The 27,505-nt window shown below is 41.0% G+C and overlaps 2 protein-coding genes across 2 annotated transcripts in view; one reads left to right on the forward strand and one right to left on the reverse strand.

Moving 5' to 3' along the window:
- LOC130183605 (gamma-enolase) lies at positions 1-23,840 on the forward strand. Its single transcript, XM_056399184.1, has 13 exons — positions 1-280; positions 11,010-11,095; positions 12,060-12,155; positions 12,812-12,870; positions 14,503-14,572; positions 15,952-16,085; positions 16,269-16,360; positions 16,458-16,588; positions 16,781-16,978; positions 17,103-17,304; positions 19,851-19,959; positions 20,202-20,260; positions 22,803-23,840. The coding sequence occupies exons 2-13, from the start codon at positions 11,011-11,013 to the stop codon at positions 22,870-22,872; spliced, it is 1,305 nt and encodes a 434-aa protein (XP_056255159.1). The 5' UTR covers positions 1-280; position 11,010; the 3' UTR covers positions 22,873-23,840.
- Positions 23,234-27,505, reverse strand: part of LOC130183607 (triosephosphate isomerase) — a 7,074-nt gene continuing 2,802 nt past the window's right edge. Inside the window, exons 5-7 of the mRNA XM_056399188.1 lie at positions 26,846-26,931; positions 25,911-25,998; positions 23,234-25,478 (exon numbers count right to left, since the gene is read on the reverse strand). Of these exons, the coding sequence (XP_056255163.1) occupies positions 25,360-25,478; positions 25,911-25,998; positions 26,846-26,931 (293 nt within the window). The 3' untranslated portion in view covers positions 23,234-25,359. The remainder of the gene's footprint in view (positions 25,479-25,910; positions 25,999-26,845; positions 26,932-27,505) is intronic.

The raw sequence follows: 27,505 nt of genomic DNA on the forward strand, positions 1-27,505 counted from the left end.
CACAGAGGGAGAGAACCCGTCCTCCCCTCCGTCTATTTTTACCTCTGCACCCCATCCTTATCCCTTCATCCCACCCTCCGTCCATCTCCTCCTTTTTAATTAACCCTCCTCTTCTCCTCCTCTTCCTCTCTCCATCTCCCTCTGAGTCATCTCCCCTCCCCCCTCTGTCACACATCTCACCCCCCCCCCTCCTGTTTTCCTCTCCCTCTCTCTCTCGCTCTGGCTCTCCAGTATTCTCTCGGTGGCCGTGAAAGGCAGAGCGCACACACGCAGGCGGCAGGTAAAGGCAGGAAACCCTCTCTTCCTCTTTTCATCTGCACAAGAGGTTTTGTGTTTTTCCATCCATTGTTTTTTTCTCTCTCTCCTTTGATCTTGTATTGATCGGCTGCTGCTCAGTGCAGAGAGGATGCAGGAGGATGCTGCTTGTGTGTGTGTGTGTGTGTGTGTGTGAGACAGAAATTCTTCAGTTTTAGGTGTGATTGTATATGTGTGTGTGTGTGATTTTGATGCATGCATTTTCTCTGACACCTCTGAAAATGGCTGTCAGGAGTGTGTGTGTTTGTGTGTGAAAACAAACAGGAAAGCATATGTGTGTGTGCATATATGTGTGTCAGTTTTAGGTGCCGCTGTGCGTGCATGAATGCAATTTTGCTTCACGGCTGTCAAACGTATGTGTGTGAATGTGTTTGTGTGTGTGTGAAAGGAGGAAGATGAAGATATGAGTGCATGTTTTGGCAGCAGTGACATTATATGTGTGTTCGAGTGGATCCTGCAGTCAAGTGTGTGTGTGTGTGTTAGATGGTGAATGTCTTTTAATATGGCAGGCACGGGAACGTGTGTGTGTGTATGTGTGTGTGTGTGTGTGTGTGTGTGTGTGTGTGTGTGTGTGTGTGCGTGCGTGTGTGCGTGTGTGTGTGGTCGGGTGTGTTTTGTCTGCAGAAATATTGTGTGTGTGAGGGATCGTGAAGTCGACAGTGGTCGTCTCCTTGTGTGTGTGTTAGATGGCTGATGTGTTTTAATATGGAAGACACAGGAATATGTGTGTGTGTGTGTATCTTTTTTCTGTGTGTCAGGAATATTATGTGAGTGTGTGTGAGTGGATCATGCAGTGACTTATGTTCGAGTCTGTGTGTGTGTGTGTGTGTGTGTGTGTGTGTGAGGGGATCCTGCAGTCAATTATAGTCGAGTCCTTGGTCTATCATATGTCTGTGTGTGTGTGTGTGTGTGTGTGTGTGTGTGTGTGTTAGATGGTGGATGTTTTTTAATATGATAGAGACAGGAATGTGTGTATATGGGTAGCACTGGGATATATGTGTGTGTGTGTGTGTGTGTGTGTGTGTGTGTGTGTCAGAGAGGTACGTGCTTCATTTTTTAGTGTTTGTGTGTTTTTCCTTTTTTTTCTCTGATTTCTTGGAAAATGGCTGTCAAATGTTTGTGTTTGTGTGTGTGCATGTGTGTGTGTGTTTGCATGTTTATGTTTGTGTAGTCATGCTTGTTTATGTGTTTTGGTTAGGATCAAGTCCCGATATGAAGTGTGTGTGTGTTAGATGGTCAATTTCTTTTAATATGGTAAGCGTAAAAAATATGCACATTTATATATGTGTGTGTGTGTATGTGTGCATGTGTGATTTTGCTTCATTCACTTTCTTCAAATTGGAAGAAATTGGCTGTAAATTGTGTGTTTGTGTGTGTGTGTTTTGGCAGCAGGAAATTGTGTGTGTGATCCCACGCTCAATTATGGTCAAGTCCCCGGTCTATCAAATGTGTGAGTGTGTTACACAGCAGACACATAAATGTGATGTGTGGGTGGATGAAGTGTGTGTGTGTGTGTGTGTGTGTGTGTGTGTGTGTGTGTGTGACAGTACTTGTGATAATTTGCGAGTTGAAGCTATATGTGTGTGTGTGTAACTGTGGACGCATTATTAGCATCATGTATGTGTAAGACTGCTCCACTTCTGTGTGTGTGTGTGTGTGTGTGTGTGTGTGTGTGTGTCTGCGTGCGATGATCAGCCTTCTGTTCCCCCTCTTCCTCTTCTTCCTCCTCCCTCTCTTCATCCCTTCACTTCTCTCTTCTTCAGCCAAACAGGGTCATTTAATTATTTATCTCTCTCTCTCTCCTCCTCTCTTTATCTCTCTATCTCTCTCGCCCTGCCTCGTTTCCACTCCCTATTTCATCCTCCACAGCTCTCCTCTCTCTCTCTCTTTCCTCCTGGTCTTTCTGTAACTCTCTCTTCCCTTTCAAACATTTACTTGGACTGGGTACAAAAAAAGAATTTCTTATTAATTGAATAATACAATACTGACTCTTAAAATCCCAGAATTAATCTCTGCATCGCTGACTTTTCTCCATTAAATTAGACCGTGGTTACTTGTCATAAATGGTCCACTCTCATCAAAGCTCTGAGGTGGAAGGATTATAGACGTCCAGGCTTACAGAACTAAAAGTCCAATTCATATTGTGCATCTGCGACCGACCAATCGCAATCCAAAACTGTTATTAATAATGGCTTATAATTGGTCTGTGGTGTGAACCACTAACTGCTAGTGGAAGTGAAAGATGACACTTTGTTGGAGCAACATTTAAACTTAAACACTTAAATATCAGTTCACTCTAGGATCCTGGGTCAGTTTTGGATGAATTTAGCAACTATGACTTTGTGTTTTGTACAAAAGTGCTAAAACATTTTGAGGAACGTCGATGATAAAAAGAAAGAAACACTTGTTAAACCAGTGACTGCTCACGCTTCAATAACTTTATTGTAAGTGAGCAATTTATTTGTGAAATGCGCCTTTAAGCAAGTTTACATTCCACAGAAAACAAGTTTCTTGCTCGAAGAAATGCAAGTTCTCACAACAGTGTCCTGATCAAGGTTTATTGCACCTCTCCATTACATTCTCTGTTGTCTATGTACATGTCAATTAGACATTTTTGCATATTTGTAAATAAATCAAAGTCAAATCTAAATCAACAAACTCTCAGAGGTGCTTTCACATGTGCTTCATGTGTTTATCTGATTCCACTTTTGCACTTTGGTAAAAGAAGGATTAGCAAACGACAGAACGGTCAAAATCTGTGAAGCAGAGGCAGCGATATTCTGGTTTTCACTTAGGTTAAGCCTCACACATAGGGTCCTACATTTCCCACAATGCAACTTGCTGCATAAATGGCCATATACAGTAAATGACCCATGGTAAATAGCCACATCCTTCAAACTCAATGTCCCAGTTTGTGAGGCTCTCTGCTATAAAGTCTCCAAGCTTCTCCGGAGACACGGAAAACTTTATACATTATACAACTGTCCCAGTCTGAGGAGTAAGTCTCCTCATGATGGGTGAACTGGTCTCGATGTGAAACACTGGTGGACTCTCCCTTTAATCTTAAAGACTCAAACCGAATTGATTAGAAACAAACAAGGAGATCAGAGCCAATATCCATCCTAATATAAATCCAAATTTCCCTCTGCCCCCCCTCTATCTTTTCTTTCTTTCTTTCTTTACTGTATGTTCATTTCTCTCCCTCTTCATCCCTCCATCCTCCCTCTCTAACCCAGCTAGAAGATACACTGTGGATGATATACATGTTGTTCTCCCTGTTCCTTTTCCTTGCGTGCCGTCATCCCTCTCTCTCTCTCTCTCTCTCTCTCTCCCTCATTCACTCTCTGCCTGACTCGCCCACTCATATGTGTGTGTGTGTGTGTGTGTGTTTTCAGTGCTGGTGTATTTTCTGCTGAGCACTGCAGTCTCTGGTAGGTGTGGTGTGGTGCGTTCATGGGTGTCCTCCCTCTCTCTGCTGCTGCTGCTGCCGCTGCTGCTGTAGAGCTTACGTAACACACACACGGCAACGTGCACAAACAGCGCCGGGCGAGAGACACAGACATAGAGGAGAGAGAGAGAGAGAGAGAGAGAGGTGAGAGAGACATAGAGGGATGGAGATGAGAGAGTTATACAGACAGATTGGGAAGGAAGAACATGTGTTTATGGATATGAGATGAGATAATATTGAGAAACACTGTGTCATGAATACATAAGTTTCATTTGATAAGGATTCAAATAGCTTATTATTAAAATGGAAATAAATAAGGTTCTACTGCTCCACTGCATCAAATGGCACAAAATGTTGAGGCTTCAAAGTATTTTAAATCACAAGCCTGTTTCATTATTTTATCTGTAAATGTTAAAGGCTTTTACTAAAATCAGTCACCTTAGTGTCAATCTGATGTTTCTGATATATCTACAAGATCATTAAAGTTTGAGAAAATCTTTTCAAACATGACAAGATAATTAAAATTTTTTTTTTCAGTGGCACAATGAGCACCACCTGTGTTTGGAACAAGGTTACGTTACCATTTTATGAGATAAAGAAAAGGACGTATGACTGTTTCCCCAAACCGCAGTTTCCCTTCATTTAGGCCAGAAAGACCTACAAGTGAACTAGATGAGTGTTATGATGTTTTTAAGAAATAATTCTACTGATGTGTAAACTGAGCCATTGCTTATCATAGGTGTGATAGGAGGTTTCTACAGGATTACAGGAACCATAAGTGTTGTATTATGCTTGTATTGCGCCGGTTGTTGTAGACAGGGGAAGATGTGATATTGATTAAATAAGAGGATAACAGAGCATATAGTCAGACTGTCTCTCCAGGAACCCATATATAATGTAATAATAATAATAATAATAATAATAATAATAATAATATATATATGAAATATAAAACATATAAAATAAAAACAAATTATCTATGAAAAGAAATTGGAACAGTATAGATTTTTATATGGATATTGTTTTAAGACATTTGCATATAAATTAAATATATATCACTAACATATATGGCTGCAACATGTTATACCATATAAAAATTCATCATATACTGTAGATATACACACATACAAATATGACCCTTTATATGGATGTTTCATGTATGTTAAAAAATGATATCTTCATATATCCAGAGGATGTATATATATATATATATATATATATATATGATAATAATATATCCCCTCATAGTTAACATATACGGCTACATCACTCTTGATGTAGGGGCATATATGTCATATATTACATTTCTGTATGGGAGGATACTCATAGTGTTGTAGTCAGCTGTTCACATGGAAAGTGACAGAAATAACGTGTGTAAAGAATGAATAAAGACAACCAGAGAAACAAGTTGCTCACGCCCACACAGCTGACCAATAACCAAAGAGTTAGGTGGGTGTGAATGTTGGATTGGTGGTTTTTCGAAAACTTAGGGAAAGGATCACACTCTGGCAGCTGAACAGATTTCAACTCTTTACTGGACATTTCTAATCAATTTAAATGCTACTTTAGTTTGTCTAGTTCTTTGGTTTATCGCCAACTATCTGCAAAACTAACGACATTCCCACCGGTCTCATTAGCACTTTCTTCAGTGCGAAAGTTAGCATGCTACCACACTCAACTAAGACGGTGACAATAGTAAATATTATTGGCAAAAAATCGACATGTTAGCATTATATTTGCGAGCATGTTAGCATGCTGATTTTAGCATTTAGCTCAGTGCACTAGCACTGAGTCCAGCCTCACAGAGCAACAAGAATGACCGTAAACTTCAGGTCCAGGTGGCATTCAGAGAGATTTGTGCGTGCTGTCTAAAGTTTCATTGGTGCAGAAATATTAATGAATATGTATCAGTGTGCTGCTTTGAAGCTTCCAGGATGTGATCGGAAAGAAGAAAAAGAGCAGAAATAGCAGAATTTCTAATATGCTCGCGCTGTACTGCTGCTGCTCCACCCTCAGGAGATACTGTTTGGAAAAACTGCAGTACTGCAGGGTGGGGCTTCAAAACAGCATCAAAAGAGAGAGAGAGACAGAGAGAAAGAGAGAGAGAGAGAATAAAAAAAAAACAAACTAAAATTAATGGAGGCCAGGAGAGAAAAATCACCCACGCATCAATCCCCTTGACTCCTGAGTGTGTGGATGTTCCAGCATCCTGGAGGCGACTCACGCACCTTATCTGCTCCTTCTTATGCTGAGCACCATTTATACATTTTACACATTTTGCTGACGCTTTCGTCCCCTGTGACTTACAACGAGTACAAGAACTGAATAAGCACAAATTCGCAGGTCGTCAGTGTTGTAATCGACGGAAGACAAGGCCGCTGTGACAATGGAGGGAAAATATCCCTGAGTCGCTCAGAAAGATCGTGTACCGTATGATAGAGGAGCGCTGAGAGGACAGGAGCAGAGACAGGAGGAGTAATGTGATTTTCCAGCAGGTTAAAAGGAACACACGGGGGAATTTATGTCCCAGCGGAGGAGAAGAAAGGTGACAGGGAGACTATTAAAAGAAAGAAATGTGGCTTCAGGAAGGTTTCACATAAAACAGTGTGTGTGTTTGCTTTCAGGCTGAGAGTCAGATCAACACCAGGGGGGAAATCACAGAGGCGACGAGACAACAAAGGAACAAATATTATGCAGAGAAAGAGAAATTTAAAAAAGCTACAAAGCCCAACGAGAATATCATTAGTTTCAGATCACATGAAAACTGTTTTAATATCCATAAATATCCATAAACATAAATATGCATGTATCTGTGTTGGTAGTCAGGTTACAGGACAGGAAGACACAGAAAGAAAAGAAAGAAGAGATTACATAAGGAAAAAGATCTTACACAAGAGCACTACTAGTGATATGTATATGTACACAGACACAAACACACACACACACACGCATATATATAAATATAGATATGTATCTATATTTATTTATATACAACTTTACACTGTAGATTGACTCAATAAGGATTTGATTGGGTTTAAAGACATAAAAAGAACACGACAGATATTTGTAATTTGGTAAAAAAAAAAAAAAAGGTACACCTACTTTGAGCAAATGGAAGCCAATGTGAAATTAACGAACATTATAACTTTAAGTCACCTCATCCTCTCAGCTCAGACATAAATTCAGAAGGATCGGCCTATACAGTCACAGAAAAAGACACAGAAGAAGAGATAGTGATCTAGATATTTCTGTTTCTTTGTAGAGACAACAATCGGTATCGTTGTGACAAGTTTGTCTTTTATGTTTTAAAGTTTTGTGCAAACTGGAAGCTTCCCAAAAAAACCAGCAAAAACTAATGGCGTTACATAACAGATATAAATATTTGTCTGATAGTAGATGGAATATATTTGGGTTTGTTGGACGGACAAAACAAGATACTTCTGGACGACACCTTGGGCTTTAGGAAGTTGTGATGTGATATGTTCTGACATAATCAATTAATTGAGATAATAATCAGAAGCAGTGATCACAGTGGGATGTTTAAACATGGGGCCAGAAGCAACCCCATAGTCACTTCCATGATAAGCTATAAACTGACACCGAGGAGCTTCCATCCCAGAATGCCGCTGTTACCAAGCAGGACCAGAGCAGTGGAGAGTGAGTCGTACTGTGTCCATGAGAAAAACCATAACCATTCACAACAAACAGACACTGCAGACACATATTAGTTTGTTTCACCACTCAGTGATAGTGATGGAGGTGGTGTGAGCTGGCAGGGACTCACACCCTAAGTGGAATTGAACCATTCACCTGTTTACACTGTGTTTCTATAAATTCATGTGCATCAACACAGTGCAGTGCTGCATTGATGAATACGCTGCAAAAGCAGTCACCCTCTACCCTCTTTGAATTTACTGCACATTGCTCTGACTGAGTAGGCCTATATGGAAAGAGCAGTGACAGGTTTCTGCAAGCTAGCAACGAGCCAGATTTAGCTCCCCACAGATCAATGAAGTATTCATACCGCACGGAGACGGGGACGGCATAAAAGACCTTTTTCTTTTGAGATATTGTTGCAGCGCTGCGTGCCTGGAATATCAATCGGGGGGGGGGGGGGGGGGGGGGGGGGAAACACCCATGGAGTAGATTAGTATGGATGATAGTGAAATGACAATGAGGATGGAGTCTCCCGGTGTTTTGGAGTTTATGTTCATGAAAGTTAATGATGTCACGGTGATCCAGAAATTTGAATGCATCTTCGCACAGAATTAATACAGTTGTTAAGAGAGAGATATGACAGAGAAATGACTCCTTTCATGTCGTCCAGTAGAAATGAATGTGAGAATGTAGTTTACAGTGAAAATGGTTGTTTAGGATGTGGCAATAAACCATATCAAGTCACAGCAGCATCACAAGCTGTAGGCTAACGTGTCAAATGAATCTCAACTGTAAGTCTGTAAATGTAGGTATGACTTTGTTAGTTATGCATACGTGGACAAATATATATGTTTCAGATTTAGTATTTAAGTATTTGTGCAGGTTAAATTGAATTTGATTACTGTACGCTAAAGTTACTGACAGTTGCTGAGTTTAATGTTGTTAGCTTAACGTTTCTGATTCTTTAATCAGATCTGTGTGTCGACCATATTAGCATTAGCACTCCTTTTGGTTCAGTTAGCTACTCAACAGTTAGTTGCAAATAATTACTAACAAGATTAAATGAATGTTGTTATGTGGTACAACTAGTTTTAATTCAACAAAGAATAAATCTCCACTTAGTAACAGTTTTTTTTTCATCGTACTAATTTTTTTTTTTTTTTATGACGCAAGTGAATAAACAACGATCAAAAAAATGATTCAAGCAAAAACATGGAGATGCAGCTTGGGGCCACGCAGCACTGTATAAAGGTGGCCTACTTGCTGGGTGGTTTTTGTTTTTAAAAAAACAGTGTGAGATTGGTGCTGCCATACACTGGCCCACTTAGGTGGATGCTCTTTGTGATGGAGCTGTTGGATGCCACCCAGAGATACATCTTTCCTGCATTAGCACTGCAGGATTTTCCGATCTAGTCTCTCCTGGGAGAGAAGAAGCAGCAACAGTAAACAGCAGTGATAGAAAGAAGAACCTACAATGACTGTGAAAACAGAACCAGGGTCAGACGGATCAGATTCACCCTCAGAACCTTTACCTGTATTTCACCACATAAAGAAAGACCTGTTCAAATACGATATTCAAATGTATTCTGGACTACAAATGTGGGTTTGCAGCTGATATCTAAGGTATGAACCGTACCTGATAGAAGAAATAGTGATGTAGAGAACACTGGCAACGGCAGGTAAATTTGTGTATATAAAGCATTTCATACACAGTCCATTTCAATATGTCTCACAGTGGGTACAGTCAAAGGTGGGGTGAAAAAAACGGCCGTCATAAGGAGTGGGGAGACAAGATGAATCACACAAATGAGGGTCATGACCCACACTCTGGGACAAGCTTTCCTCACAGGTATTCGTGGCGTTGCACTTGGTTGTGCACATCTTCAGAGAACCCTTCAAAAGCCGACTACAGCCAGCTGCTGCGAGAAGAAGAGGTGATTGTCACTTTCAGAGAGTGGTAGAAGTTCTTGGACAGTGTAAACCCCCCCCCAGTCCTGACTTTGGAAAGGTTGAGGGAGGTTTCTGTGTGACGAGCTGACAAGCACTCAGTCTGAAGCACAGAACTGCTTTTAGACTGTCGTGTAACTGAAAGGTCACTGGTTTGAGTTTGTAGCAACAAACCTTGGCCCTTTTTTCATTTTTTTTCTACCACGGTCATAAAAAAAAAACAGCATTGTGATAGTTTCATCCAGCCATAATTTAATACATCCCCTGATGGTTGTGACATAACACAGGCAAGAACAGTTTCAGCGGTTGGGCTGTTGGAAAAGGAAAGAAAGTGACAGTCTTGCAGAGTTAGGTGCAGCTGACTTGACACCACCGTGCCACCTCAGCAGGCGTGAGGCGGGAAGTTTTACCTGATACGAGAAGCACAGGTGGATGTTTGAGAGTCTGTGATAGTTTTGTTGGTTTCTGGTGCAAGAAAGTTGCTTTAGAAAATAAATACATATGGTATAAGACACAGGAAGAGGTAGCCAGCAAGTTAAAATGTTTCTTGTGGATTTCAGGTGTGAAGAAGCAAAAAGTAAAGTAAACTTAAACTGCGGAATCGTCATTGTTTTACATTCAAACACAGAAGCAGCTTTCATTTGATTAGTGTTGGCTGCCTAATCTGAGCTGACAAGCGCTTGTTGCTTTTAAGGATAAAGGTGCCATTACTTGACTTACGATTACGATGTATTAAGTCTGTCGCTCAATACTTTCTGACTTTGCTTCCCTGTCTGTGGCCCTCTGCTTGTTGAGCATGTTGGTTTCCATTTTAGATGTAAATCTTTAAATGCGTCTCAAACATATATGGTTTCATTTTCAGACCCCTAAAGCAGCTAGTCACTGTAGCTTTTATAAAAAAGGACTAAATAGTGCGTTTGCTGGAGACTCTCTTGAGTGGCCGATTAATCCACATTTGGTGCTCTAGTGAGTATTTGGGGCAGCAGGATGCTGTGTGTGTGTGTGTGTGTGTGTGAGACTGAGTCAAAGTAAACTGCAGCGTGTGTGTGTGTGGGAACGTGTCACCCAGTGCAACAGTGTGGCTCACTGATGTGTTGTTAATAGCTTCTGGACAACAGTGGAGCTCTGTGGCTCAGAGGAATAAGATGTACTGTATCAGCTTAGATACACACACAGTAACTTGTTAGTGCGATCAATTCATTGTTGGTTTGAAGAAAAAATAAAGAACAGTTCAATGCAGCTTCCCCAGATCACGACCAATGGCAGCTTCCAGTCTGGATGAAAGCAGTGGCAAACTGATGCATAATTTACTGCTCTCTGTTGCTGAGGACTTTTACTGCAACCTGCTTCCAGAAACAGTAACTGCAGTGAGTGTGTGTGTGTGAGGTTACCCAGTCCTATGTGGTGAGCTTTGATTTTCACAGTGAATCTGCAGTGATGCCGTCTCCTCTGACAGGTTGCTCTCTGTATAGGTGCAGTGTCGAAACATCTTTTTACCCATGAGTCCTCTATTATTCTCACTCCCTCTGATGCTGACATGACCAATACAGCTCTCAAAAATGAACCATGTCTCCAGCAGAGTTCACCTGTGAAGCAGTTACATCACAGCCGCTTTCCCTCTGTGTGTCTCTCTGTCTCTTAGGATGTCGATCGTCAGCATCGTTGCCAGGGAGATCTTGGACTCCCGGGGAAACCCCACCGTGGAAGTGGACCTTCGCACGGAGAAAGGTGACCGTGGACAAGCCTGTCTGCAAATATCCAAGGGAAAATAAACACAGTCTTCACCACAAGGACGTCTGCTAAGATTCATCATGTCAGAAATTTGCCTAAAAGCGTTAAGAAAGCTTCGCAACACAACCGCATCTCTGCTGTAAATGTGGATTGTTTCTGACATCAAATGACCTTCATTTGACCTCTGTCCAGACTGATCAGTTCTCAGTTAAGGGAGGATTGGGGCTAAGACTCTTCTTGCTGGCTGACAGTAAACACTATAAACATGCTTCCATAACCTCAACCACATCAAAAGAAATAATAAGTATGATAATAAAACAGTTAAATGGATTTTAAAATGAATGAAATCAGTTTTCCTTAAGATTTTATTTACCAAGAACTAGTAAGATTTCTCTAAATGATGAATGAAGTTACAGTTGAGGATGAAATCGGTGCAGAGAATAATAAATTAGCTCGGATCCACAACCGTCATATAATAATAATGATGATGATACAAACTCACTGGGTGGGAGTCAATCTTCTTAGTGAGTTTTACACAAGACAGGTAACAAAAACATGCTAAAGACAGAGGGAGGAGTCTTTCATTGTTGTCATGCTCGGCAGGTTGGAAGTAATTACATTCATTGCAAATTTCTTCTTGGTAAGTTTTGTTATTACAAAACAAAGAGCTCCTTTAAAATACTGTTCAAATCCAGTCCAAGTATAAATAAAACCTCTAATAAAACCTCTAATACCAGTTGTTTGAGAAAATTTACTGCACCAACTGTTTCAAATCTCTGGCTTGCGTTAGCTTGATTTCCAGATCTTGCATATAAGATATATATATATATATATATATATATATAAGATATATAAGATATCGAGCTGAGCTTTAATCCAAACAAGTCAGTAGAGTTAAAACTATGAACGACCATCTCTCCTTCAAACATGTACTTCATCCCTCTCTTTGTCTGTCCGTCAGGTCTGTTCAGGGCTGCAGTGCCGAGCGGGGCGTCCACAGGTATCTATGAAGCTCTGGAGCTCCGAGATGGAGACAAGAGCCGCTACAAGGGCAAAGGTATGAAGACAAATCAGCTGTGTGAATGTGTTGTGTTTGCATTCTTTAAAAAACGTGAAGCTACATTAAACGGATTTGTTACCACAAGGGGGCAGACTGATCCAGCCCTCTACTAGCTAGCACCAGAGAGGGTTTTCATTTACGTCTACTAAAGCTAGAACATGTCGGTCCCATGTAACTTTGAAATGTTTCAACATTGAACAACTGTGACTCCCATGACTCTTCAACAGCATTCGAATGGCTAATAGCTAAAGGATACTTTATGCTAACAAAATATTTATTCTTTTCTTTTGGTTAAAATAAGAAAATTTCACTTCAGTTGAACTTTTACTGTCCAATTCAAGAGAAAACATAAATTTACCTTTATTAACGTTTCAGGAACATGTCTTCCTACTTTCCGGTATAAGTTGGTGTGTACGGCTTAACATTTGGGACTGAATCTGAAAATCCAAAACATGAAGCTAAAAAAAGACTAAAACCTGCTTTAAGCTGCAGAGCTTGTATTAATTCTTTGTGGGATTGGTCCTACCAGAGTCAGCGTTAATCAAAAGCATCTCTGAACGCTGGCTTTAGATAAAGAGCAGATTTACATGAACAAACATGAACAACCTCATTTCTGTTTTTCTCTTCTGGTTGATATTTGTTCCCTCTTTTAGGTGTTTTGAAGGCTGTCGGACACATCAATGATACTCTGGGTCCAGCTCTTATAGCCTCTGTAAGTCACTAAAAATATTCACACAGTAAATTTGTCATTAATCATATTTAAACCTATAATGACTCGGATAAAAGGCTGAGACTCAAATTGGGTTCTTAGTCGTTGTTGTCAAAGGAACAACTTTTGGGAACTGGGTGGTTTTTTCAGGTTGTTAGGTTGGTAAAAGAAAGATAGGCATGGGGACATCTGCATTTTTTAAGAGGTTTTTCATCTGATGTCCTGGTCCTCAGCTCAGCTCCACCCAGGCTGCACAATGTTTTTACTCAGGCTCTAGTAACTAAACTGAAACTCTAGACTTCCAAATGTCCTTCTAGAGACCTTTGGGTGATGTCAGGGATGTTGTATTCATGTGCCTTTACTGTTTATGGTCAGATTGACATTAAGAGTAGATTCAGGAGGAAGTGTACAATAATATGGTTCAGACATCTGAAGCAGTGCAGCATGGGTAATTTCCTCCAGTAGCAGATGCTGGGAAATTAATCTCGTTGATCAGCCAGGCGGGAAAAAACAGCCGAGTGCCGGAGCTCCTGAACATCGCATCAGAGCAGATCAGAGAGACTGATCGGTACTGCACACTGGTGTGTGTGTGTGTGTGTGTGTGTGTGTGTGTGTGTGTGTGCCTGTGGTGTCATTATTCTTTACAAAACTTGTCAAACAAACAAAAAGATCAAAACAACCAGAAATTTGAAAAGCCTGTCAAAGTCATAATGAAAAGTTAATAATATTAAAATAATAAAGCTAAATACTAAGATAGTTCAGGAAGAAATGACTAGTCTGATTGCTGTTACACTCAGCCTGCTTTTTGTAAACTTTTGTGTGGAAGTGATTGTTTTCCCAGGATGCATTTCAAGAGTCTCAGAACAGGCTGGAAGGTGCAGCATTTAACTACAGTCTGAAAACTAAACCAGCAACAAAACTGTTGGTTTAAAACAGATCTCTCACAGCAATAAAAAGCATTTACTTAAATATTTTCTTCCTTTAAAACCAAAACCTTCTTTCTTACAAAGACGGAAAATGCATATTGATCTTGACACACATGATTGCATGTTATAGGATATTAACTTTATGGTGCTGTTGTAAATTTGCATTTGTACAGAAAACTAGTTTTATTAGTGATGTCTGTGATTGTATTTTTACTTAATACAGTAACATCAAATCAGATTTTATGATGAATAAGAACATTTGTTCTCTCTCATATCTCATATTACCATTATTTGACATGTACCTGCAACATTACAATGAGTTACAGCCTAAAAGAGAAAAACTGTGACTTCCGGTGGTTAAGTGACCTGTGCAGCCTTGAGTGGTATCACATATATGATTTCTGGCTTTAAAGGATCCATACAGTTGCTACACTTAGAGCAAAGATCCCCACAACATGAACATGATGTGTGATAATAATAGACACATAAATTAGTACAACATATCTGAGCATAATTCCATAAAGAACAAAAACAGAAGCAACATTTAATCAAGTAAGTGTCTGGAAAAACTGAGTGAATGAATTTACAAACACAATTAGGATATTAGGAAAAATACTGTCATAACATTTTGTGAATTTAATATGAAAGATGTGCCCTGTGGTGTGTGTGTAGTCTCACAGTGTGTGTGTCTGTGTTTGTGTGTGTGCAGGGCATCAGTGTGGTAGAGCAGGAGCAGTTGGACAACACGATGATCGAGATGGACGGCACAGAAAACAAGTGTGAGTCAAAACAAGACGGGAGCGAGTCGGGATGACTTAACTATGCATCATCATAGTGTACCAGCCAGCTGGAAACCTCCCCACCGCACACACACACACACACACACACACACACACACACATGCACACACTTTGACAAAATGTTTTTACCAAAGGCACCGTGGTGACAAAGTGGTGCGCAGAGCAACAGGAGGCGTAAATACAGACGCAACAAGACAGAGCAAATAGATCCCTGTTCCAAACAGGTTTTGGCAGGATCAAAGCAAACTCACATCCTTAATAAATAAATGCAGTGTTCATTTATTTTAATCGTGCTGGCTAATCGTTTCAGGCAGGGAGGTAAACAGCCATGAAAGTGATGGTGTTGGGAATTAATTTCAGCCAGAACAGGAAGCCTGTCAGACTGAATGTGTTGTGAAAAGTCCATGTACGAATAAATACAATTATATCAGGATTTACACAAACACAAACAGCTTGAAGTTTTATCTCAGTTTATAATGTGAGGTATGAATGTGAAACGTAAACAAACAACTACTTTGGAAAATCCTTACTTATTATTTAATGATACAAACAAAAACAAAAAAAATTCTTGTCATTAATTTAGCTGACCATATATCCATGGCAACAAGTCTTAAGAGTTTACTTGTAGGGGAAGATTATTGTCCTTCACTACTACTTTACAACTAGTTAAAAAATACAAAAGAAAAAAAAAGAAAAGAGAAAAACCAACAACACTTAATTTAGTATCACACATTACAACTCCTACAATGTGTATTGCAGGTTTAAAGGGCCCATATTTTACCTAATTTATTTTACACTGGAGCTCTAGTAACAACAGGTCAGTAGGCCAATCAGAAGAGAGGAGGCTCTGAGCCTCTCTTCTGATTGGCTCACTGTTTTCTGAGTGATTGAATAAAAATATAGGTAAACAATCAGAGAAACCAAATCCTGCAAGGTTGGATGGGTCCAGGTGGGCGGGGCTTGGGGCATGGCTGAGGGAGGTTACTGCTTTTTATGACATCACAAAGTTACAGAAGTCCTGATGGCTTGTTTTAAGGCTCAGTATCTGAATACAGGCTGTGTGCATTTCTCTGTGGAATGAGGCTTTGATACTTTCCCAGTATTAATATAGAACCTAGACCTGCTTTATAATCAAACAACACATGGAAATCTCCCTTTATACAATATGGGACTTTTAAAATGCTAAAACTGGACCTGACGTAAACCTGAAGGTCCAAAACCGTGATATACAGAAAGTTAAATCAAACTGGAATTGAAATATAATACAAACAGTCCAACATTTTACAAATACAGACTGACGAGTAAAAATAAAAAAAACCTAACATGAATCACTTCCTGTCTCTTGTTGTGTCAAACAGCTCAGTTTGGGGCGAACGCCATCCTGGGGGTGTCTCTCGCCATCTGCAAGGCTGGTGCAGCAGAGAAAGATGTCCCCCTGTACCGCCACATAGCCGACCTAGCTGGAAACACAGAGCTGGTGCTTCCGGTTCCTGTAAGAGGCGAACTCACTGAACAACATCTACACACAGAGCTGCAAAAGTCTCTACACCTTTTTAACTGATATTAATCCTCCTCTCCTCTCCTCTCCTCTCCTCTCTCCTCTCCTCTCCTCTCCTCTCCACTCCTCTCCTCTCCTCTCCTCTCCTCTCCTCTCCTCTCCTCTCCTCCTCTTCAGGCCTTCAATGTGATAAATGGAGGATCTCATGCTGGAAACAAACTGGCCATGCAGGAGTTCATGGTTCTTCCTGTTGGAGCCGAGTCTTTCAAGTAAAAATTAAACTTTTACAAAGTATTGTGTGAACTTTGTATATTTTGTATATCACACACAATCCTCTTTTCTTCGCTTCCTCGCTCCGTCCCTCAGGGAGGCGTTGAGGATAGGGTCGGAGCTGTACCACACGCTGAAGGGGGTGATTCAGGAGAAATACGGCCAGGATGCCACCAATGTGGGAGACGAGGGAGGCTTCGCTCCCAACATCCTTGAGAACAGCGAGGGTGAGGAAGAGGAGTTTCCAATGTAAAATCCACTGTCGCTGTCACATATCACCACTAACGCTCTTTGATTACGAGAGTTATCGTTATGAAGTTGTTCAAAAACTTTGATTTGAAGACATTGGCAAAAAGAAATTAGACATTTCAACAATTTCTTACCTTTCATTTCTTCGTGTCTCCATCTTCCCTCCTCAGCTCTGGAGCTGCTGCAGACAGCCATAGAGAAGGCCGGCTTCACAGACAAGGTGGTGGTCGGGATGGATGTGGCCGCCTCAGAGTTTTACCGCGAGGGCAAGTACGACCTGGACTTCAAATCCCCTCCGGATCCGGAGAGACACATCACTGCAGAGGAGCTGGCTGACATTTACCAGGGCTTTGTCAACAACTACCCAGGTGGATGATCTTTGTTGGATTTGTTAATCTTCAGTCAGAGACATAAAAATTATTCATGAGATTTAATGACTTGAAAATGATGATAATATAATGAAACATTTTTCCTTTCCTCCCCCGTTCCCAGTGGTGTCCATCGAGGACCCGTTTGACCAGGACGACTGGGAGGCCTGGTCCCGTCTGACAGCCCTGGTTGGGATCCAGGTTGTCGGGGACGACCTGACGGTGACCAATCCCAAGAGGATAGAGAAAGCTGCCGAGGAGCGAGCCTGTAACTGCCTGCTGCTCAAAGTCAACCAGATTGGCTCCGTCACCGAGGCCATACAGGCGTACGTCCGCTTTATTTAACGGTTAACGAGATTTTTAGATGAGAAGGCTCGAGATCAGAGACTGGACAAGTGACTGTCAGGTCTCAGATGTCAGAGCAGTTAAACTGTAGGTGAAGGTATCAAAGACCTTTTCTCCCTTGGGTAGTTTTGGTTTTATTTGTCTAGGGTTGAGAAAATATCTCAAAGCAAAGAAATTAGTACACACAAATTTGAAAAACATTTAAAAACACATCTTCAGCAGTTATACTTGAGACCATTTAAGCTGTAGAAAGTAATCACAAGAAAACAAATTCTTGTGTGGACCGACATAAAACCACTTAATCTAGAAACAGATTAAATATTTTACTGTAATGATAAATGAAAGCTACAGACAGAACTCATCATGATCAGTCCAACATGCCGTGAACGCAGCATGGGCCTCATGTTCCACAAACTGTTAATCTCTTCTCAGTAAGAAAAAGAAACCAATATGGCCGCCTAGGGCAGGTCGGCGACCTTGGACAGGCCAAAGAAGGTCGTCCATCTTGGCTGAGACGACACAGAGGCCTGTAGGGAGATACAGAGAGACACAGCTGCTCTGCCTTCACTCACACACACACACACGCACACACACACACACAGAGGCAGTCAGCATGTTGTCAGTCACATCACTCGGTACCTGTCAGCCGTGTTGACCTTGTGTCACAGACGTGGAGTGACAAACAGACCTTAACAGAAGATAAATGAGGGACAGGAAGTGATGGGATTTTAGTATGAAGATTAGCTGTCAATCAATTGGATCGATGCAGCCGACCGAGACCGATCTCTTATTTGTTGATATCTTTGTGGAGAGAGCGGGTACTCCAGGCCTGACTGTGTGTGTCATCAATCTCAGACGTAACAGAACGTCACTCAGGGTTATGAAGCTATCAGTCATGACAGTGAAGCAGGAATATAGCAGGAGGTGGGAGGAGGAGGAGGAGGAGGAGGAGGGGGTGAGAAAAATTAAATGATGGAGCTGATGACAGTAAAAGTGATGTATTGGGTCTGTCACATTAAAAGCTTCCTACATCGTTAATCTGAAATATTCCTCTAGTATCTCAACAGGACTGCGGGAGTTTGGAATATGACCCGAGGCATCAACGCACGATTCTCATTTTTCATTTTCATGTCGTTAGCAGAGTAATGTGTCAGATGAGCTGCAGTTAAGAATAAATCACAATCAGATTCATCAACCTGTGCAATAAACATAAAATAATAATAAGACATGCTGTCATCCAGTTAGCAGAGGTAAAATGAAGGTGAAACACAGTTTTACATCTTGTACTCAAGTGGCGACCTTCAGGGTTGCAGGTCCTCAAATGACCACTAGAGTCTGGCTCCAACAGTGAGTCAATCCCCACAGACTCCCATGTTAAAATGTCTTAACAGCAGAAATAAACATGTTTACAACCTGGTACAAAAAACAGTTTTGGTCTCTATAGCTAATTTCCTTCTTCATGATGACTGAATGTTTATATAACTCACCTGTTTACATTTTATTAAGGCAGAATTGAGAGCATGGCTGCTTTGAGCGACAGGTGGGCGAGTGAATGCTTGCCACAAACTGGCATGCACCAAAGTCTCGGCTCCACACACGCCCCACCTCTTTGCCCATATTTGGATTAGCTGGGAGTTAGGCGGAGTCAGGCGCTGCCAAGATGGCAGTGGTGGAGCTTCAAAACCGCTCCTCAGAAACCTATGGGTGACGTCACCGAGGCCACGCCCATCTTTATTTACAGTCTGTGCTAGTGCTATAAGTGGATATGCTTGTCTTCGGGTATTGATGATACTGTTGGACTGCCAGGCTGCTTTGAAAGTAGTGAAGTCAATTTATTTTCACCATATTTTTTAGCATGAAATATCTCGACAACTATTAGATAGATTATTTGGTGCAGAGATTCATGGTCCCCAGATGATGAATCCTGATGATTCCTAGACTTTTCTCCTGCCACCATTAGTAATTTGTTTTTACTGAAACATCTTGACAACTTTTTTTTGAGATATTTTTACTATCTGTACTCACTCACAATCTGCATCTGCGTATGTCCTTAACTCATCCCTCCACAGTCTTGTGAAAATGAAGTTAATGAAATGGGGCAAAAAATCTCACAGTGGACTCGACAGACCGGGAGCCAGAGGGCCTTGGTTGTGGATCAGGTTTTCAGTCACATGTTCATTGCGTTGCTTCCTGTTTAAAATATGTTCTGTTTTTGCGTCTACCCATCAGAAAAGAGGATTTACAAATAAAACTGCCTTGTACTGTCATGGGATGCTTTCTGGTCATTAAGGGAGGTGTGAGAAAGAAGTTATTATGGACAACACCTCCCACCCTCCTGCATGACTCTTGCATTTCTTGCACACTTTGTGTTTTATTTTGTATTATATTCTGTATTTTATTCTATATTTTATCATATTTTTAGTCTTATTCTAGGTATATACTTTCACATTCTAGCTCAGCTGGGGTAACGCCTGATTCCAGGGACCCATAAAGTCTTATCTGTCCCCTCTCTGTCTCTGTCGCTCAGGTGTAAACTGGCTCAAGCGAATGGTTGGGGTGTGATGGTCAGCCATCGCTCAGGAGAGACAGAGGACACCTTCATCGCTGACCTGGTGGTGGGCCTGTGCACTGGACAGGTACACACACACACACACACACACACACACACACACACACACACACACACACACACACACACGCACACACACACACACACACACACACAGACCCACATTTGTTTCCTGGAGGCTTACCCAAACCATAACTGGAACCATTACATGTTTAATGTATGCAAAGAGGAATAACATAATAAAAGATCAGTGTAAAAGGTCAGTATGTTCAGTATCTCTCTCTCTATGTCTCTCTCTCTTTCTTGCAGATTAAGACCGGCGCCCCCTGCAGATCTGAGAGACTGGCCAAGTACAACCAGCTCATGAGGTCAGTCTCTTTCTTCCTCTGAAACACACATGTAAACTTATCAGTTCAATTCTTCAGCTCAGTCAAGCTTTATTGGGATGTTTGGTAATGACGGACCCACTGGCAGGTCAGTGAAGGTTTAATGAAGTGAGAAATACTAGTTATGTTGTTTCCTGTCTGCTCTGGTGGCTTTAATAAGCTCTGTTGGAAATAATATTTTCTAAATCTTTCAGAATTTGGTCATTTTAAGTGGCTTCGCTCTCCACATTTTGTGATCATTGGGCACACACTCCTTTTCCAACCACTTCATGTAGATATTTTTTCCCTTTACATGTTAATTACTTCATGCTAACTGTTGCTAAATAAACTTATTAAGCAAAGAAAATACAATGAGAGGGGAACCAACAAGCTACAGGACGATGATGTTGTCTGGAAAAACCCAGGGGCAGCAGGGCTTATATACACGTGGCCACTCCCATCTGTCAGGTGCAACCTGTTGCCTTGACGATGCACCAGGTGGACAGTCATCATAAAACTTACAATAGAGAAAAACCGGGTGGAAATTCAGTGTACTTTGTCTTTCCAGGATCAAGACTCGATAAAACTTGTTACATATACATATAGTAACTCCTACTGGAGTCTTTTGGATCTATTACTAAATCGCATCTTTAGCATTGCTTTAAAGTTACAGTGTGTACTCCACCCCGCCTGATTTAATATTTAACTCTCACTTTGTTCGCCATTCATCACTGCTTGGATCCTCTTCTGGCTCCGAATCCGGCAGCAGCCGAGCTATAACTACGCTCCTCAGGTGCCCGCCCTGTCTTAGCGCTTAGCATCAGAGAGCTAATTGATGTGACAGGTGACAGCAGCGCTGGTGTCACCCCATGCGTAAGAGCCAGTCAGCAGCAGGGGGAGGTGGAGGAGGAGGAGGAGGAGGAGGAGGAGGAGGTGGGATCAGCTCAGCTGCTGTAATCCCATCGGACTGCTGAGGAGACGCAGGAAAGGTGGAGGGTGGAGAGATTTACGGAGCATTAACCAACGATAAACGCTAATCTCTGCAGTCAAGCATGCACACACACACACACACACACACACACACACACACACACGCGTGCACACACGCACCAGAAGGAAATGAGCTATTTATACTGTAGGAAGTTGTTATACAGTAACAGATATGTAAGCACAATTATTGGAAATGTGGTGCTAAATTCAAATTCAGCGGCATACGAACAGGTGCAAACAAAAAGATGTACTGAGAAAGACTGAAAACAAAAGCTTTATTCTTGTTCTCGATTCCTGAGAACATATTCTGCATTTCGCTTAAATGAAAAGACCCAAACCATCACTGACTGTCTCCTAAAAGTATTGTGTGTGTCTCACAGCCTGATACGTCTTATTCCTCTGCGCCATAGAGCTCCATTGTTGTCCAGAAACTAGTAGAAACACATCAATGAGCCACATAATCGTGAATGTGCAATAACATCTGCACACTTTGCATTTATACAAACCCATAGATGCAATTGCACGTCATTTAAGTACATAATTTAATCTTTTAAAACTTCTTTAATCTGCTTTTTGGATGCTTTGCTGTCGCTCACGTGCATGGACAGGTGTGTGTATTGATGGATGAATGTGTGAAACGTTCTCAGGAGGTGCACAACAAATTTCCTTGTGCAATGACAATAGATTATATATTATATTCACTGTTGCACTGAGTAACATGTTCCTCCATCACCATGAACACACACACTGTTCATTCTGACCAGACAGCAACCTGCGGGGCTGAAAAATGCAGCCAACATGGAAGTGCCAAAAACTGCAGTTCGTCTAATGACCACTTGAGGCTCAATCCCCAAATGTCCAACTTTACAGAAGAAATAAACATGTTTACAGCCTGGTTCAAAGACAGTTTTGGCCTCTGTAACTCATTTCCTCCTTCATGACAACTGTACGGGAGGTGAACTCCACAGTTTAAATTTTAATAATGCTTAGAGTTTTGCATAATTGAGAGCATGGCTGCTTTGAGTGACAGGTGGGTGAGCGTATGTTTGCTATAAACCGGCATGCACAAAGTCTTGGCTCCACACATGCCCCACCTCTTTGCCCATTTTTGGATTAGCTGGGATTCCTTAGGTGGAGTCAGGTGCTGCCAAGACGGCGACGGTGGGGCAGCTCACTCTGAGCTTCAAAACCGCTCTTCAGAAACGTCACAGAGAATACGTCCAGCAACGAATGTGGATTCATCCTCCGTTGAAAATAGTCCCCAATAAATGCATGATTTCCTGCAGTTTGAGGAACAAAAACTACAGTCACCAGATGCTTTAGGAAATTACTGAGACTTTTTCAAAAATGAAACTTTTTTTTTTTTAATTTTACATCTTCAGTAGTAACCAGTGAGGTTGGAGCTGAGAGCCACGGACAGGGAGAGACAGAGATCTCCAACCATCTGTCACTAAAGAGCTTGAGATGAGGAACTTTTCTCTGCTGTAGAGCGACTTTTGATTTCGATATTTCGAATCTCCCTCCACTCTTTCTCTTTGTCTGTTCTTCTCTGCAGGATTGAGGAGGAGTTAGGAGACCAGGCTCGCTTTGCAGGCCATAACTTCAGGAACCCCAGCGCCCTGTGAAACTGACAGATAGACGAATGACTCAAACACACACCCACACCCAAACACACGTGCACGCGGAGACATAAAAACTGACACATGCCAAACAGGGATCGAGCCATTTACAAAGAACGATCACATGAAAAAAAAAAAAAAAAAAAGAATAAAATATGCACTGGACGTATAGGTAGGGGAAGTGATGCTGTATGCACACACACATGCACAGAGTACGAGGATGCAACACACGCTCACACACATGCAGGGGAATATTATAAAAATATTAAAATTTATAAGCCAGACATGCACTGTTACTGTAGTTTTAAAGGAATAGTTCATGTACAGTCAGAGCACAGACCTGCAAAAATAAAGATTATTGTTGTAAAAACAGAGAGATACAAAAGTAGAAATATTATAGAATCATGTAGACTGAAGCACGCAACTGAAAGAGATAAAAATGAAAAATAAAAAATGAATAAAATTTTCAACACCAAAAAAAACGACAATGCATTTGCAGAAAGAAACACAAAACAGACGTTTCAGGGACTGAGTGAAGAAAACAACAAAAACTACACAAACACCTGAACACTCACACACTCAGTGGTGTCACACACTCACCCGGACACTGACGTACCTGCACTCCACCCACTTCTGACCTTCTACCCTATCTCTCTCTTTTCGTCTCCTTTTTCTTCTCGTCGTGTCCGTTTCTCAGTTTCAAACTCTCTTAATCTCCCTGATGTGATTCTGATTATTTGTTCTTCATGCTCGAAGTCCCAACTCTGTCCTCAAGAAAAAAAAAAAAAAAAAAAAAAAAAAAAGCACTAAACCTCGAGTCCCTTTGTTCCTTCGGTTCTTCCTGAATGTCCATAGAATAGCTGTGTTGAAAAAGAAGAAAGAGAATTAAAAAAAAAAAAAAACTTACAGAACGCTTGTCATTGAAAATAATGTGAAAATATGTGAAATAAAAAGATGGTAATTTACAATTTCAATCACAAATAAGGTGTTTGTCTTTTTTGTGTGTCTGTTTGTTGCTCAGAAGCTTTTCCTACAATCCAGTGACGCCTCTGCAGAACCCGTGATTTCCATCTCTAAAACCTTTGACGGACCCAGATTTTCCCAGGCTCTGAGCCTCTCTTCTGATTTCTGGGTGATCCGATAAAAATATAGCAGCTTTGTTGTGACATCACAAAGTTACAGCTGGTTTTAAGGCTCAGTTTCTGAATACAGGCTGTGTGCATTTCTCTGTGGAATGAGCGCTTTGATACTTTTCACAGTATTAATATAGAACCTAGACCTGCTTTATAATCAAACAACACATGGAAATCTACCTTTATACAATATTGGACCTTTAAATTAAAAGCAGGAATCAGGGCTAAAAAACAAGTACTTCCACCTCATTTAATCTATGCTATCATTTTCTATTCATATGATATACTACCATTATTATGAAAAGCAAAAAAGCAATTTGAACACTAACTAACTGTATAACAATCTCTTATTTGGTAAATTGAAATAAACATATGAATGCAACAATAGCATTCAAATAGCATTTTAAGAACCCCTGACTTCAATGGGCCCCTTTTACTTTTCTATTGATAAAAACTATCACAATTAAGCTGAAGGTCAATGGCTGTACTTGGTTTGCTTCTAAGTTTACATACAAACATAGGATTGCATGACTTGCTCACAACTCATTAAGACTTGGGTTCACTGGTAGTTTACATATATACCGTATATACAGTCATACATACATACACATATATATATACAAAGAGTCAATGAAAGATAAAATTAAATTTTAGTTTTTCCTCATTATCATTTTATTTGTTTACTTCCTCCATTGCTCAGACGTCCTGACCCCCCCATTAATCAGTGTTAAACATACAGCAGCAATGTTAAGTGTTAAACCACATAAATCTTTAGTGCCTGTTGTGACGACTTCACAATAAAAGTCCCTGACTCTTCAAAACCGAGTATCAGCAGACAGATTGTCTCTGTATACACATTGCATTATATATTTAATTACATTCTGTCCACAGCTTTTATTTTTACAGACCCTGAAGTAACAGTTAGTGCAGTTAGGTGAGACACACTTTATATTAGCAAACACACAAAACAACCTGGACTGACTGATCCTCTATATCTGTCATTTTACCAAAAAATTGACATTAGGAAACAACACAGTAACGCTTCTCTGATCTGCTATGGGAAAAACTAAATGCTTAAAATCAACACAGATATTAAAGTTTAGATGTATTTTAAGTGTTAGCCTTAATGGTAAAAAGGAAAAAAATAGTTTTACTGTTTAATATGACAAATAAAATTCCCACAAATGAAGAATAAAAGAAGAGAAAAAAACTTTTACTATTTCCTTTATTCTATCAGTGTTTTGTGGAGCATCTGTCTGTGGATCAGTCGGCCCGGGCTGTAGACACACAGTGACACATGATGATCTAAAGGGCAAAGTGGTTTTGATTGGTCCTGCTGGAGCCGTTGTTCGCGTTTCCGTTAGGCACGTGCGTTGATGATGTCGACAAACTCCGGTTTCAGAGAAGCTCCGCCCACCAGGAATCCGTCCACGTCGCCCTGAGACGCCAATTCCCTGCAGTTCCCTCCCGTCACTGATCCTGGAGGACGGAGAGGAAAAGGATCAATATGTGGGAAATTGAGACTAAATTCAACCAGTTAGGTCAAACTTTATTTACTATGTAAAAAAATGCACAAAAATGTAACTAATTTCCATTAATGACACGTTTCTTTTGTTAATGAAAAACTAAAATCTAGGCTAGGAGTTGATAAAAATGTTCGTACACCCAGTGGGATTACCACATGAGCAGCAGCAAGTACATTATAAACTCTTCTGCCCTGGGTTATGGTTGCCAGGCTACATATGGCTGCGCTAATTATGTGACTGGTGGAGCTTGATCGTCTCAAACTGAACCTCCACCCCAGAAAAAGGATCGACATTTGACAATAGACAAACATGATACACAGTCACGAACGTTTACATCCTCCACACAAAGTACAGCTGACGACTGTGATGAAGAATCATCTCTGACCTCCGTAGATGATGCGCACGGAGTCGGCCACGTCGTCTGAGACGTTGGCTCTCAGCCACGCCCTCAGCTTCTCATGGACCTCCTGAGCCTGGACACACACACACACACACACACACACACACACACACACACACACACACACACACACACACACACACACACACACACACACACACACACACACACACACACACACACACATTAATTTCCTGGAGACTAACTTGTATTAAGTCAATGAAACAACTGCAAAATGCAACAAGCCCATTGTTTAAATATCTACAGTCCAACATGTTAAAGTATTGACGAGCGCTATAAACTGTGACATTTGTTCCGTCAGTTTGAGACTCAGATTCATTCCAGTAATGAATGTGGGCGAAAATAAATGATCTTAAACAACAGCAGCTGAACGCGCAGCCTGCGGCACCCTGCGGCACCCTGCGGCACCCTGCGGCGCCCTGCGTGTTTCCGGCTGAGGTGAAGAAAACTGTGGCAGCCACCCGGAGTTTTACTGGAGATACTGGATCTGCAGGAGTCAGATCTGAGCGCTGTTACTGACGGGATGAAAACAGGAAGACTGAACGCACCCACCGTCACCGTAAACACACTGTGATGATCCTCTGAAGTCTGTTAAAGTCTGTCACTTTAAATAATGACAGTTAAAGATGGTAATAATAAAATCAAAAATAAAAAAAATGATTGAATAAATGTGATCAAATAAGCTGGTGTTTAATGATGCTCTGAGCCTGTACTTTTCATTTCTGACAGACAAAAAAAAAAAATAAATAAATAAATGTGTAAACTGGAAAAAAGAATCACTGTGTGTTTGAATGACCTCAGTACCAATCAAACTGTGAGTCATCATCCTTTGATTCATGGTTATTTTGGCTTCAACCAGGTCAGTGTTCGACTGATGCCGACGAAGGTGTCGGTGTTACCTGTTCGGGCGTGGCTGTCTTTCCTGTGCCGATGGCCCACACGGGTTCATATGCCAGCACCACCTTGCCCCAGTCCTTCACGTTCTCTGCAACACAACAAAAAACCTCCGTCACATTTGGGCGACACCGAGAGAGAATCAACAAGGAGCCTTTCACAACAAGTATTTTATTTTGGTCGCTTTGAGATTGAGAAACATGCTGAAGGCAGAGCAGCACCACAAAGATCCGTCAGTTCTGTCGGAGCAGAAAATCCTGCGTGAACAGAGGAACAAGACGACCGACTGTGTCTCTCTTAAGTTTCTGCAGCAGCAGAGACCACTGACCCATTTGCATTTTAAATCAGGGTGTAGCCTACTTTGAGCACAGAAGTAGGCTACAAGAGGCCGAGCTGAGACCAGAGGAAAGAGCATCAGTTAAATCCTGCGATGTCTGAGCTGTGGAGGTTGTTTTACTATCGGATACAAGAGGAATGAATAATGAGCATATTTCCGACCTTTATTGTTGTTTTCATTATCAATTATTCTGATGATTATTGTTATTTCTTTTATTCATTGATGTAATATTTAGGTCAAATAAACCAACAGTATAAAAGCCAATAATATTCAATTTAACCATCATAGGCAACTAGGAAAACCAGCAAATAATCACTTACACAGTCCA

Source organism: Seriola aureovittata, chromosome 16 (assembly GCF_021018895.1).
Source record: "Seriola aureovittata isolate HTS-2021-v1 ecotype China chromosome 16, ASM2101889v1, whole genome shotgun sequence".
NCBI classification, from domain to species: Eukaryota; Metazoa; Chordata; class Actinopteri; order Carangiformes; family Carangidae; genus Seriola; species Seriola aureovittata.

What these genes read in the sequence shown, in the direction of transcription:
- LOC130183605 (XM_056399184.1), top strand. Translation starts at nt 11,011, where the DNA reads ATGTCGATCGTCAGCATCGTTGCCAGGGAGATCTTGGACTCCCGGGGA. An exon ending in GTCCAGCTCTTATAGCCTCT is followed by an intron (nt 12,871 to 14,502) that starts GTAAGTCACTAA and finishes GTGTGTGTGCAG; the next exon opens with GGCATCAGTGTGGTAGAGCA. An exon ending in CTTTGTCAACAACTACCCAG is followed by an intron (nt 16,979 to 17,102) that starts GTGGATGATCTT and finishes CCCCGTTCCCAG; the next exon opens with TGGTGTCCATCGAGGACCCG.